At 36.1% G+C, this 15,619-nt stretch overlaps 1 protein-coding gene across 4 annotated transcripts in view; it reads right to left on the bottom strand.

Annotated features, from left to right (window-relative positions):
* NRK (Nik related kinase) overlaps positions 1-15,619 on the bottom strand; it is a 141,235-nt gene that overhangs the window by 51,997 nt on the left and 73,619 nt on the right. For all 4 annotated transcript variants that reach the window (XM_065538739.1, XM_015444295.3, XM_015444296.3 and 1 more), the window contains exons 6-10: positions 11,854-11,964; positions 10,285-10,375; positions 7,119-7,249; positions 5,150-5,204; positions 473-551 (exon numbers count right to left, since the gene is read on the bottom strand). In XM_065538739.1, the coding sequence (XP_065394811.1) occupies positions 473-551; positions 5,150-5,204; positions 7,119-7,249; positions 10,285-10,375; positions 11,854-11,964 (467 nt within the window). The remainder of the gene's footprint in view (positions 1-472; positions 552-5,149; positions 5,205-7,118; positions 7,250-10,284; positions 10,376-11,853; positions 11,965-15,619) is intronic.

Raw genomic sequence — 15,619 nt, 5'->3', positions numbered from 1 at the left:
AAAAGTTTCAGGTACAAGATCAACAAGCTTCAGAGAGAAGGATTCCCAAGTTTAGCTGGCACGTAAGTGCCCTGGGAGAACAAGTCTTCTGCTCTAGGTCTGTGTGTGTTTAGTTTAAAGGACTAATCAACAGGGCTGCATATAACTGACTGCCTATATAAGCACCACAAGAAACTTCACAAATAGTTGCCATCAGTTCATCCCATTACTGGGGAAACAACTGAACATGCCCATTAACGGCAGTACAGTAATATCATCAGAAAATACTATAGAGGATATTACTTATTTAGAGTTGGCTAGCTACCTCTTAATGAAAACTGGTCATTTAGACCTCCCGGTTAAGATATTAGATTTTAGGAAATATTGTTCAACAAGGATGGTGGAGCAGGACTGACCAAATGAATTAAAACTTTTTTGCTAACATAAAAATGTCAAGTCAATGTAATTAGGAGATCAAGACATTCATCTTTACCATCCGCTGGATTTGACTGTGGGAGCAGATTCACGCAAAATAACGAAGAGAGCTTCCAAGGGTTGAAGGTTACACAGAGCTGCAAAGGGAAATAGATAAATTTAGAAAGAATGAGAAGGGTAACTAAAGAATGCACTCCTCATTCCAGAGGGCATTCTCAGTGATCTTTCACATATTATGTTGAGTAAACACTAAGGGACAAATAGATACAAAAGAATGTATTTCAAAAGAGAAAAACTTGTTTTAATGCAATGTTGCAATATATAAGATTCTCAAGTTTCACTATCATCAAGTAGGATAAACTAAGAGTAAACTAGACAAAATATTTGAAATGTATAGTTGATAATTTACATCTAGAAAAGTTAACTGAAAGTGAAACAAGCACACCTCTATGTTTTTGTATTGCAGGTATTTAGTTATAAAATTGGAATATGCAATTATAGACTGAAAAATTAAACCAAACTACTAGCTTAGTACAATAATATATAAAGAAAAATGATTTAGTAGTCTAGAAAGCTTAGAAGAATCTGTTTTGGAAGCTGAGAGTTCTAGAAAAAAAATAGGTATAGTGCAACTGTTAAGAATACACCCCCTAGAGTAAGACCATCTGGGTTCAAACCTAGCTCTACCTTTGTGACTTTGGGCAAATTACTTAACCTATCTGTATCTTGGTTTCTTCATCTGAAAAACAGGAAATGTAGCAAAGGGAATTCCTTCAAAGAATTGTCATGAGGATTAATTAGCAACTTACAAGTAGAAGTGTCTTTACCTCATAAACATATACACCTACTATGGATGCACAAAAATTTTTTAAATAATATTTTTTAAATCCCCCTCAAAAGTATCTGACATGTAGTAGATGCTAAATAAATATCAGCTATTGATATTATAATAAAGATGTTGACTCTATGGCACTCTGAGACTGTGCCAAATTACTGGACTTTCATTCTCTGTTTCATACACACAGGCATAAAAATAAAAACCTATTCCAATACGTGCTATATAAATTAATTACCTCATTGGTTTGAGAATTTTGATTTTTCCTGTAAGTGTTTAAATATGCCTCACTTTACTTATTTCCTCTTGCGTTTTGATTAAAGAAAGTTGGCAGCGCAAAAAATCCCCAGTGGAGAACCATAGTGTCAATTTCATCTAACATTACAAGTGTGTCATTCTTGTGAGGATAATTTGATATTAATGACTCTTGATAGAGCCATCCTTTCTCTCCCAAAACGCATCCTCAGAAAAACCTAAAGTGACAAACTGACCTTTCATAGTAGTAGACAAAAACTCCACAGAGTGATTTTATTAGGGCTATACAAAGGCAGTTGTTAAAAGGCCAAGCTTTGTTTTCAATTACATGGGTATAAATTAATAGAAGGTGCATTTTTATAATTGAGGCAGAATTAGCTCCAAGCACAAAATATCAGGATCATATTTAACCCTTTTTATTCTTTTACTATGTCCAATCAGTCTCCAGGTTCTCTCCTTTAAACTTATTGTAAGTGAGTTTGTACAATATTAAACAGTTGTCATTTATTAACATCTGAGCAACAGTCAGTCCACTGACAACATCTTCAGGGGTCAAGAGCTAGGACACAGAATAGGTAAGTTTTCTTTAACAGAAAGGAAAAGTTCACAAAGGAATGGAGCATAGGGTGGGTACAACAGCAGCTGTTTATGGTTTCCTATATAGTCTAATTTCAGTAATGTCAGTAACTGCCCCCTCCAACCCATATCTCATAACACTACCTAAATGTTCATCATTAGAGGTTCATTCCTTTGAAACAGCAAGCCTCTCTTAAAAATCACATTATCTCTTGAAGGGTCGGACACATATTAAACTGGGCTTAGTTTGAATTAGGTTAAATAACGTGGTTTATTCTTAACACACTTTGAGATCTGAGGCAATCTTCTGAATATTGAAGGAATAGGCCTCTTGATGGGACAGGGGTAGATTTGAGCCACAATGCACTCAGGTAAAGATAGATATGGGGTATGAGAGAGCGACACTACAAGGAATAGAAGTAGGACTATAAAGAAGCAACATTGAGGATATTTAAAATGATCTACAATATCAAGGATAATGTAAAATAGGGGAAAATATGGTCCAGGTTAAGGCAAGTTGACTACTGTACAGCTTTACCAAGAAAGGGGTGTCAGAATTAACTGCTGATCCTATCCCGCTTCTCCTCCAGGCACAGATTATCTTTTCTATAAAAGGTAGAGACTAAAAACTACATCTATTCAAAATTAGGCTTTGATACTCTGATGTTTGGATGATTATTATAAAAGTTCTGGCCTCGGTTTAAAGGTCCCCATATTGTTTGAATTCCTACCCAGAACCTAGGGACTGAAGGGGTTCCTGGTTTACAAGTGTCCAGTTCTCTCTTTCTCGAGCCACTACAACAGTGGTCCCCAAACTTTTTGGCACCAGGGACTAGTTTTGTGGAAGACAATTTTTCCATGGACCTGGGGGTAGGGGGTTGGTTTTGAGATGAAACTGTTCCACCTCAGAACAGCAGGCATGAGTTGGATTCTCATAAGAAATGCACCACCTAGATCCCTTGCGTGCTCAATTCACAATAGGGTTCCCACTCCTAGAATAATCTAATGCTGTTGCTGATCTGACAGGAGGCAGAGCTCAGGTGGTAACGCTTGCTCACTTGCTCGCTGCTCACCTCCCGCTGTGTGGCCCAGAGGTTGGGGACCCATGCCCTATGGCATCCTGTCAGGGAGAAGTTATTCTTTCTTTCTCTTTACTTCTCTGGAAAAGACTCACCAAAAGAAGACCAAAGGAAGAGAATTTTGTTACCTAGAACTCAGAGGATGTTATCAGATAATTGGTACTTTGGAAGGCCATCCCTTATGATGGCCTTTCCATGAAAAAAATAATTATAACCTGGAGGATTTCTGCAGTTAAACTGATGACAATTATTTCCACACAAAATTAATATTCCAGGCAATAAAGGACACCGATAAAAGAGAAATGTTTTAGTAGGGAGGCTATTTAGGGCTGCTCTCGACCAAAGTTGTACTATTCTAATTACTGATCCAGGCAGGCCAGCCCTATTTTCTCTCTTTGTGAGTTCCACATCTCCTGGCCTTCACTTATCTTTTGTAAGAAGCTTGCCATTTGTGTAATCTGTGCAAAACTCCTTCTCTGCACTCCTGTGAGTTTGTTCACCAATACTTTTTCCCATAACTTAATATTTCGGAATAAAAAAAATTAAAACAAACAAAGGTGACCCAGGAAGTACAAACTGCAAAACATAGAAAGTTGGTTTTCCGAAAAGGCATGGTGAGCATTCAGAAACAATGGAAAAAAGATGCTACTCAATGCAAGCATGTATCCTAACCAAATCCATGCATCATCAATACTAATATGAAATATTAGTTGCTGCTGCTCAATTTAACATAATCTAAGTAGGTTTCCAAAACAGAAATAATCAGGAGATGATGAGGAATAATCCACATCCCCTCAGTATCGTTTCAATTTTATGTGTGTGTCATATGTAATCTTATTACATTTTAACATTTTCCATTATTAATTTTTTATTCACCCAACTTAGGTACTTTGCTGATTTGGGGGCACTATAATACAGGCAGAAGTAACATGATATCCACAGGTGTCCTAGCTTTATCCCAGCCCCTCTTTGATATTCCAAGGGATATCAGGAATTTTCAACAATTATGTTACCGTTATTTCTATTTCTTGAAATTCCTCTCATTGGCCTTGAAACGAAATGCTAAGATCGTTCAAGCTCATAAAGCTTGATGAGTGGACATTTTGCAGATAGAGCATACAAGAACATGTGAACCTATAGAATCTGCTTTGGAGAGGGGAAAGCAAAGCAACCCTCCCCATACCCCAGAAGGTATTACTTTACACTTCTCATCCAACAATACCAGAGATGCACTGTCATTTATACTTTTAGATTTCAGGTACTAAGGACAGCAAATATGCTGTGCTCTGGAGTCACACATTAGATGGTTATCAATCACTTACACCCAAGTTTACATTCCGTTTTTACTTTCCTATCAGAAAGCAGTGCCTTGAGAGAACAGGATGCTAACAGGTCATTTAAATAATGGGGAGGTAGAGAAAACAAGATGAAATGGGCACTGAGGCAGCTGAAAGGAGTAAAGAGGGCACCAAAGGTAAGCTGACTTGACTCCAAAGGAAAAAAAAAACAGGCTTACTTCCTGATATTGCTGAAGATTAGCTCAATTTCAATGAAATGCTGGAGAATTTTCTCAACTATCACAGCCTGAGGCAGTAGCAGTGTGTGACTGTAAATGTTCTGGAATCTAAATATTCCACCAGGAAATATAGACTGGAATGCCAACCAGAGTCCTTACTCTGGTTGCCTAGGATTGTCAGGACCAAATACTACTGAGACTAAACTGAAACAACACTCAATCTAAAATAAGATATCATAAGAAAGAAAAGCACAAGCTGATTTATATACCCACATCTAGCTATCCTGAAGAAAGCATTTGGTAATCACTGAAAAGGCCACCATTGGTAGTTTGGCACATAGTATGACACCTGTGTGGCCAGTGAAAACTGAGTGGTACAAGTGACAATCTCATCTTCTTCCACAGAGAGAGATTTGTACGATTTGTACAGTACATTTCCCTAATCTTTAATAAATATCAAACATTTTTACTCACGAGGGGCTCCTTCAGCCATTTCAATGGCAGTAATTCCCACAGACCACACATCACTCTGCAAAGAAAAAGATGACAAAAAAGTCACTTAAAAATAGGAAATTTGTAGTATTTAGAATGTCAAAACAGTGTTTAGCTGGGGATGTGGATGTCAATGCCAGAGCCCTTTTATGGGTTTCCTATAATGAAGCTTCATTACAGAGTGACATTATAGGAAGACATAATCTGAGCTTGTGATCAGCCAGTACCTCACTGCACAACAGGTTGATAGGGAATGGGGTTAAGCGCAAGGAAAGTTCATCTTGGATGCATTGCTATTATTGCTTTACCTGAAATACCAAAATAAACTTGTCATAAAGACATTTTATTACATAGACCCACAAGTTGTATCATCTTGGGCAAATGTTTTAACTCCCTGTGCCTTAATTCCACTTTATGTAAAATGGTGATAATAATAGCATACACTTACATAGGACTGATATATATATGTGTGTGTGTGTGTGTGTGTGTGTGTGTGCATGTGTGTGTGTACTTCAGCAGTTCCTGGAATATACTAAACTAAGGCTAGAATTATAATGAGACTAGAAAATTATCTTCGGTACCAACTATTTAGTATTTTTTTTCTTCAGATTGTGGAAAGGGCACAGGGCTAGAGATACACTGGCTGGCCAAATGACTCCTAAACAGGTTTTCTGAATTCTTTTTTTTTTTTTTTTTCCTTGAGACAGAGTCTCACTCTGTCACCCAGGCTGGAGTGCGGTGGCGCAATCTCGGCTCACTGCAACCTCTGCCTCCTGGGTTCAAGCGATTCTCCTGCCTCAGCCTCCAGTAGCTGGGATTACAGGTGCCTGCCACCACACCTGGCTAATTTTTTTGTATTTTTAGTAGAGACAGGGTTTCGCCATATTGGTCAGGTTGGTTTCGAACTCCTGACCTCAGGTGATCTGCGGCCTTGGAGGTTAGCTGGATTTTTAGAACCCTAGTTTATAGATTTCTTAGCTTCAGTTGTGATAGTCTATGCTTAAGATTTCTTTCAGTTACATGGTGCTAAAAACTAAAAATAAATAATGAATACAGGTGAAAGTCCTTGGAAGACTGCAAAAAGTATGCAAATATAAAGCATTATTTTTATAAAAAGCCACTTGAAGAACATGCTTCCATAATCTTCATAGCTCCTAACAGCACTGAACATAATAGACTCTCAGTAAATAATTATTTTGCAGATCATGTAGAGGGCACTTAAGGAAAGGGAAAAGAGATGAATCTTAATCAACTTCAAGTATTGAGTCCTAGGTTCCACTCAGGGAGACCACAGTGAATTGTTTGGATGACTTACGTGGAGAGTGAGTGAGGTTTTTCCAGTCTATAGCAAATGGAGAATTTTCTTTCCACATCAACCTTTTGAAATGTGTACATGGATATACGTATATTGTTCAAATTGCAGTTTCAGTGGAAATTTTAATAAATAGCATGAATTGTTACTTAGTTTGTCTATTCCACTGATTTTCTGTGGTTTTGGAGGTGAAATATGCCAAGGATTTTCTCCATTACTCTGAGTAGTCAAATTATATTTTGTCTTTTCTGGAGCTAAGTTACTGTGGAGGTTAATAATTGGCTTTACATTTATTCATTTTTAAGTTTACAATGCCCTTTGTCCCTGGAAGTTAAATTTTTATATGCATATAAATCCACATTATATAATATTTTTACCAATAAGTGACAAGCAACATAAACTACACATTCTGCCTCAAATTCAGGTAACTCTCAGTGGTATACTTTGTCCACATTCTTAGAAAATATTATTTTATGAATATAATCAAACCACTTACTGAAATAAAGGCTTGTATTTCCTACTAGCATTTAACGTAAAAGGAGGAGCTGCTTGCTTTTTATTTTTTGTTTTATCATTAAAAATAAATGTTAATCAAAAATCCCTTCCAAATTGTAATTTCCACTGAATTCTCACACTCACTCTGTAATCATAGGAGCGTCTTGGGTCCTCATCACAGTCAATCACCTCAGGTGCCATCCAGTATGGTGTCCCAATGAAGCTATTCCTCCTTCCATTAGTTCTGCTCACCTGGGCACTCACTCCAAAATCAACTGCCAAAAATCATTATATGTCAAAATAACCAATCAGGAAGAAAAAGTTTAATAAGTTATTGCTTTAACTTGGAAAGCTGATACAAAAGCCACAATGAATAACAGATTTTCATTCCAGCCTAGCAAACTTTACCATGAAGTCTACTCCAGGAATATTGGAGAATAAGCTTTTGCTGCTATTTATTTTGGAATGAGACTCAGCAGTGCTGTTATAAATCTACAGTAGGTTTGGCTGAATGTTTACCATGAATATTAAAAATAATGTTCTGTCAGGACACTCTGAACCTCCAAAATGATAACATATGTAGTGTTTGGACCTGGAACCAAGCTGAAGGAAGACCAGAACCATAAGTAAGATCAAAGAAATCTAAAACCTATTAGCACTTTATCAGGAAGCCTCACATATCATATGAGAAGGCTCTATCACACTGATAAAGAAAAATGAGTTTTCTGCTAGAATTTAGTTTAAATTCCTACATAGATCTTTTGAATCAGATGCAGGTATTTACTGTGGTATCTATATCTCAGCTTAGATTATAAAAGTTCAGTCTTCATCTGTGGGATACATTATAAGAAAATATTTGGTATGGTATCCTCAGAAACAGAAAAAAAGGCTAAAGTAGGCTGGGGTTATTTATTCCAGAAAAAATAAAATACGGATAAAAAATGAAGTAGATTTTCTAATTTAGAATGGTTTCCAGGAATCCAGAGGATGGCGAACAAAACTGACTGAAAAGAAGCTTCAGGAATTTAGGGGAAGAGAAGAAAAAGGAAAAAGAAAAACCTAAGCGTTTAAGGCAGTTTTAAAGGATCTAACAAGAACGACAACAACAAAAAAAAGTCCACAATATTTGTGAAGATCACCATTGGGTGTTGTACCATGTTTTTATCTAGATTTTTTAAAGAAACAGGTTTAATAATAGCCCAGCATTCTCACTATCCCTGTGAACTGGTATTAGGGGCCAAGAATTACCTAGGAAGGCCATAAGTTGGTATAAGGCATATATCCAGAGGAGAAAATGAAAGGAGAAAAGACTAGAAGACTGATTAATAGAAGAAAAGAAAAAAGAGCAAGAGAAAGAGAAATGAAAGCCAAGACGAGACGAAACCTCAACAACGGCATAATTTAAAGCTTTCTTTCATGACCTTACAGGCTGGAATATGAAGATTATTGAGCAATTGCAACTGCAATAGAATCATTTTTCCATCTCTTTTCCTTCTATCACTTCCTTTGGCTGTCATTAGGTTTGCTTTCTGCAACTTTCTTCTTATACTACGTTGTTTAAAAACAACTATAATCTTAAAAATTTAAAACAAATTGTACAAGAATTAAGTGTAAAAGGTGTGTGATTAAATTTTATGTGTTACTTAAAAATAGTGATAATCTGAGAAATCTAGAATAAATTGTACACAGACTACATGTAAAGTAAATCTGATTAAACTCTAATCCAGCAGTAGAAGGTCTCTCCTCCAGAGGAAAGTACATGAACTTTAGTGCATGGACATTGTGACAGATATTTCAGTGGCTTTTCATTTACGTACAATTTCTCTTTTGTGTTGTAAATGTTTGCGTTGGCCAGCAACTTGACACAAGTATATGAGAGTGTTGCTCTATATGTGAACACAGTGTTTAGCCTTGTGATGAACTATCTATTCTGAGTATTTAAATGTGAAATATGTATGCCTTTCATGTATTTTTTACATTTTTATTATTTCTTCATTTCTTGTTTAGAGACAAAGTATCCCTCTGCTGCCCAGGCTAGAGTACAGTGGCACAATCATAGTTTAATGCAACCTCAACATCCTAGGCTCAAGTGATCCTCCTGCCTCAGTCTCTCGAGTAGCTGGGACCACAGGTGCGCACTACCATGCCCAGCTAATTAAACCTCTTTTTTTTTTTTTTTTGTAGAGGTAAGGTCTTGCTATGTTGCCCAGACTGCTCTTGAACTCCTGGTCTCAAGTGATCCTCATGCCTCAATCTCCTAAAATGATGGGATTACAAGTGTGAGCTACCGCACCTGGCCTCTCCTTGTGATTTTAAAATTGTGTTTCTAGCTTTATAGCTTTTAGACAGACGCAAAATAAATAATACACTGTCTTGAAACTATTTTCACTTATTCCAAGAGTAAACAATTACTACCTCATGCTTCTTCCAATGTTCCTAATGAATGAACAAAATCTCTACTATTGTTCTATCTGTTTAGCAAGAAAATGGGAAACATCTTAAGGTCATGTTCAGACACATGTTTACAAACTGTTGAAAAATAATGCAAGTGACTTATTTTCTATATCAATGGGGTTATCTGCCACTACAATGTACTGACATAATTTTTATGGCATTATTCTAATAACTACTGACATTTATTTTACACATTAAAGGGTACAATATATTGTTCCTTATGTGCTTAAGGACAAGAAAATGAGAAAATATGTGTGGTTATTTTCAAATAAATTATATAACTCTGAACTCTGGCATAGAAAGCTAGGTACTTCCAGTCTTTTGATTTGTAATTCTGAACTTGACTTGCATATTATTGGAGCATCAATTCTGATCAATATCATTTCTTTACATATCTGAAAAAATCCAAATAAGCAATTCATCCTTACATAATTTAAAAGTTCTTTGATATTCTTGAGAAAATACGAGTCTGTCATGTAAAACAATTTTTTTTTTAAATCCTTGCCCATGGCATCGAAATTTGTACATGGTAAATACTCAATTCAATTGTTGAAATAAATATAATAGCTCTTTCTAATAGAGGGTAAAGCGATGACCAAAAAGTAAATCCCCATTACAATTCAAAAGTTGTTTTATCCACATGATTTCAAAGAAGCAGGTAGGTGCATCTTCTTTCTTTTGCCCCGCCTCCTCTCCCAAACAAATTTTCAAATTTTGACTGGTTTTGCAGGCAGGGAAAATCCAGCTCAAATAAGTAGAGGATATTGACAGGGACATGATAGAAAACATAGTTATCTTAAAGGAGCTTTCTCCATTAAGATGCTTTGGACTTAAAATACTATAAGAATAAACTTACCCAGTTTTACTTCAGCATTATGAGTCAGCAGCACATTCTGACCTTTGATGTCCCGGTGAATTACTCGGTGTGCGTGAAGGTGAGCTAAGCCCTGTATATATTTTTTAAAAAGCCACATCAGTATATATTTCTTTCTTTCTTTCTTTCTGGTACAGTTCTTAGTATTTTTGGAAAAACTTTTGATAAGAGAAACAGCTTAATTTTGATGTTTCAGACACAATTCTTTCTTTAGGCTGGAATCACTACAACCCGTTCCCAGAAATATGACTTTTGGCTATAAGGAAAGGAAAATAAATCAGGACACCCATGAGAAAAAAGAGTACCCAAAGTAATGTTTGTATACATTGGGCCACTTCACCTTCCTTTCTAGCCTCCGTATTTCCAACTAACCATAAGAGTAAAGACCTGGACATCTTGAATATCATAGCTCAGCCATTGTTTTGCTCTATTTCTTATCCAACCATTTGTTTAGTCCAAAATATTTTCTAGTCAGCCTTGTAGACTGAGAATTTAGGGGAATGTGGAAATTCATTTTACAGCATTTGTAATCTGTGTTGGCTTCACACTTTGGCTCTAGCCCATTCACCACTAAAATTTACCCGTGACCTGGCTAACCCATCACGTGGTATGCAATGTTAAGCTGTAGTGAGATTGCCTCAGACACTAACTGGAGATTCATAATAAAGTAACAATAAAACTGCTAACATTTATTGAGCCCTTATTCTTTGCCAAGGATTATACTAAGTGCTTTACATGGACTAAATTACTAATTCCTCTCAGAAACCCTTTGAGAAAGGTGTTAATATCACCCTTATAATATAGATGAGGAAAATGAACCTTGGAAAAATTAAGTAACTGATTCCAAGTGATAAAATTTATCCATAGTAAACTAAATGTAAACTCAGTCCAGAGTTTGAACTCTCAACCATTTACACTGTCATCACAAGTGAATCCAACCAAAATGACAGGTAGGACATTCTAACACTGTATGAGTAGTACTGTTCAATTCTGTTAATATCCTTCTTGGATGACCCTAAGAACTTAAGCCACAAAAGATGGGATTTGGTAGATCAAGAAGATTGTTGCTCTCATCCAATTGGGTGTGGAAAATAAATAAATTTAAAATGGGGGCAGTAATCAAAGAAAATGTTTGTCTGCCAAAAGGCTACAGATGATTTGAGGCCATTCCATAAAATACTGACTTCTTCTGACTCACCTTCATCTTAATCTATGATGCTTGTGCTATGTTTTTGTTTAAAGAACTGTAAAATAATAACAACATAATAAATAATCCAAGTGGTCATTTCCATGATCCACTGAACACAGTAATCTTAATCTGACAGTAGTATTAAAGGCCATGATTTCAAAGAAGCTCGTTACCTAGCTTATTTAAAGGCGTCAGCTGCAAATCGGCTTTCTCAAAAGCTTTTTGGCCTTTTCAGATATCCTGATGTACAGGTTATGTTTAGAATACCTAAACTATCTGATATGAGCAGGTATAAGGTGCATTGTATATATTACTCCCAGGTTCTTAAAAGATCAGAAGAGAATAACTATATGAAGACTCACCTGAAGGATTTCTCGGCAGATATAAGCAATCCAATCTTCTTTTAAACTCTGATTTCTGGTCATTCTCACTACATCAGTGACCGAACCTGCTGCACATAACTCCATCACCATCTGCAGGAAAGCCAGCAAAGTATAAAAAATTAGTGTTCAATTTTCTGAAACTATCTGGAGAGTTTTAGTCCATATGGTTTGTATCTATATGTAATGTTTAGAGATTAAGGCACTGCAAGTACTGCTTCAATTGTCTGGTGGAAGACTCCAAAGGCTAGCGAAATTAGAGAGAGTTGGATTAAAACCAAAGATTTGTGGAGGGAGAGAAGCCAGGTATTTCACCAGAGATATTTAACTGGGAGTTGGGGTTTGAGCTATGTCTTGAAGGATAGGTGGTGTTTGGACATGCTCAAAAGGAAGAACATTCAGTTTATGAAAAACTAAATAAACACATGCTTTTAGAAAGAAGTTTATGCAAGGAACAAACCTAAGTGATGAGTGGAATGGGAAGGAAAGGATGGTCAAGGAAACAGTTTAATTGGGGGTGATGAAGCAAAATATGGAGGGTCTCAAAAGAGTTTACATTTCAACATTAAGGCTAGGTTTGGTTTTTGTTGTTTTGTTTTTATTTTCAAATTCCAAACTATTTTCCCCAAGATACTGGCAAGCTACAACTCCAAGGGAGAATTTGTCGATTGCATTCCTGTGGGATAATTTCATCCAAATGGGATTACTACTAAGGAAAACCTATTTTAAAACTGGTATCTTTGATAATATTTCATTCAGATTTTATTGTATTAATAAACTCAGTTTCTCAGAAAGTTTATTTTTGACACAAATAAATTGAGGGCCCAACTAGTAAATTTTCTTCCAGGTAATATGAGTTAACTAGAGGAAAGAGCGATGTACAAGAGCATGTAACTATTATAATTATCCTAGCAATATTTTCTTTGAGTACAGGTTTACGTATTACTGCCCACGTCAAAAACACTTTATCAAAAGAGCAAAATATGTCTTTTTTTAAACTTCATGCAAATTAATTATCACCATAGATGAATGGAAGCAAAAGGATAAACTCAAAATCATGACTATCCAAAAAGTCTACCTTACTTCCTGTGGAATATTAAGATCTTCTTTTCAGAAAACTACTCCTCTAATTTACAGTTATTCACCATTGATATTATTGCATGACTTTCAACTAAGTACACTTTCACCAAAAAGAAGAGGCAGCCAAACAAAATGAAAACAGATAAGCCACAAAAAGTTGATTTTCATGTGGAGAATTAAGCATTGACTATATTGAATGGGCACAACATGTACACTGTGGTAACTCCTCATTTGGAAACATGACAAACCAGAATTAAAGCCATTCAACTAACATAAACCCTGGAAGATCTTGCTTATGTGAGTCAGAAGAGTTCAACTATACAAGGAATGTAAGACATTCTCAGTAATTCTCCTAACTTTGTAAGCATGGGGCCTGGTACATACACTTCTTCATTAATGGTCATTATTAAGCTACTTACTTACTTCCTATTTGTTTTTCTGATTCATATAGGCAAAAATTTGTGAAGTGTCCCATGAAAATTCTTATCTTCACAAATAATTTATACATTAAATGTTTATTCATCCTTCAGATCTCAGTTCAAGCTTTTATTCCTCAGGGAAGATTTTCTCATTTCCCAGCTTAATTAAAGTTTGCTGTTCACCCACAGACAGCCATGATATTTCTCTTCTGACCAATTATACATTTATGCGTGAGATTATTTGATTGACGCTGGTCTTTGCAAATACATTGTAAGCACCAATGGGTCAGGAGCATGTCTATTCAGCTTACCGTTTTATTCTCAGCATCTAGCACAATATCTGACAGATAGTATTCAATTGATACATGTTGAATGCCTGAATGGAGTACTAATACATATCCAATAAGGAGACTGCAAAATTTCTCACATTCTGCTATACTATCAAGAGGAAAAAAACTTGTAAGTGAAAATATATAAAAAAGACAAATAGTGTATGCCAAAAAAATTCCTCAGTAACTAAACTATACAGCCATATTTACTAAAATCTCGACTGGAATTATCAGAGAATAGAGGATGCATCTTAACTGGACATTTGAGAGAAAACAGGGTTAAGCTGAAGGTCTATAAATTTGGTGGTTCTCAAAGTGTGGTGATCAGTCCAGCAGTAGCAACAGCATCACATACGAACTTATTAGGAAAGACAATTTATTGGACCTACACCCCCAAATCTACTGAACCAGAAATTCTGTGAGTGATGCCCAGCAATCTGTGTTTTATCAGGCTCTCTGGGAGATTCTGATGCCTGCCAAATTTAGAGAACCACTGTTTCAATTCCACCCCTTGTTGAAAACCTTTCTATAACATCCACTGTCCTATTCTCTGAAGTCCATTATTTAGAATGTAATAGAATATTTTATTGTCACTTGAAGATACTGAAAAGTTTTAGTCATTATTTTGAAAAAATACTACTAACTTGGACATGGAATGGAAATGTAGCAAGTATAGAGATTCAAGTATATACTAACCCTACCTTATATTCTATATATTCCATTTTTAATAAAGACATCCTTGACCAAAACTGATTTTCTTGTGATTTAACTATTTTTACCATAGTGGAAGGCAGCAAAAATTCTGGTAACTTAGGTAGCATAGGTTACACTTAGCCTCTACAATTTATATCTTACTGATCTAGAATTTGTGTTACTCCAGGCATAATGACTAAGAAAAGGATAGGTCAACTTACCATTTGGAAAAGAGGTTCTTAAGAGTTATGTTTATCCGTAAGTGCATATACTTTGCAAAAACTTAAAATGCACCCATATGCTCACGTCAAGTGCTAATTAGAATTTATCCTTATCCAGTCATTATTTATTAGTTCATTGGGTAATTTCTGTAATAGCAACCATAGTAATCACATAAAATATTTGAAAATGTTTATGTTTAATATTTCCGGTATTCATTTGAGTCCTCCCCCATTCCACCAGTAATCCCCTTGTCAGGCACTTAAGTTATTTTCCCATATTTTATCGCTCCCATCTCCAGGAATCAGAGTATCTTTTGCCACATGATATGGTTTGGCTGTTTCTCACCCGAATCTCATCTTGAATTGTAGCTCCCATAATTCCCACATGTCATGGGAGGGACCTGGTGGGAGGTAATTGAATCATGGGGGCAGGTTTTTCCCATGCTGCTCTGGTGATAGTGAATAAGTCTCACGAGATCTGAGATTAATGGTTTTATAAAGGGGAATGCCCTTGCACAGGCTGTCTTGCCTGCCACCGTGCAAGACATGACTTTGCTCCTCCTTTGCTTTCCACCATGATTGTGAGCCCTCCCTAACCATGTGAAACTGTGTCAATTAAACCTCTTTCCTTTATAAATTACCCAGGCTCTTTATAAATTTCCTTTATAAATTCCCCAGGCTCTTTATGAGCAGCGTGAGAACAGACTAATACAGTAAATTGGCGTCAGTAGAGTGGGGCACTGCTGTAAACATACCTGAAAATGTGGACACAACTTTGGAACTGGGTAACAGGCAAAGGTTGAAATAGTTTGGAGGACTCAGAAGAAGACAGGAAGATGTGGGAAAGTTTGGAACTTCCTAGAAACTTGTTGAATGACTTTGATCAAAGTGTCGATAATGATATGGACAATATGGTACAGGCTGAGATGGTCTCAGATGGAGATGAGAAATTTGTCGGGAATTGGAGCAAAGGTGACTTTTGTTATGTTTAAGCAAAGAGATTGGC

This window comes from Macaca fascicularis, chromosome X, assembly GCF_037993035.2.
Source record: "Macaca fascicularis isolate 582-1 chromosome X, T2T-MFA8v1.1".
NCBI lineage: Eukaryota > Metazoa > Chordata > Mammalia > Primates > Cercopithecidae > Macaca > Macaca fascicularis.
The sequence above is the reverse complement of the archived record's forward strand: the minus strand, read 5'-3'. Positions and strand labels throughout refer to the sequence as shown.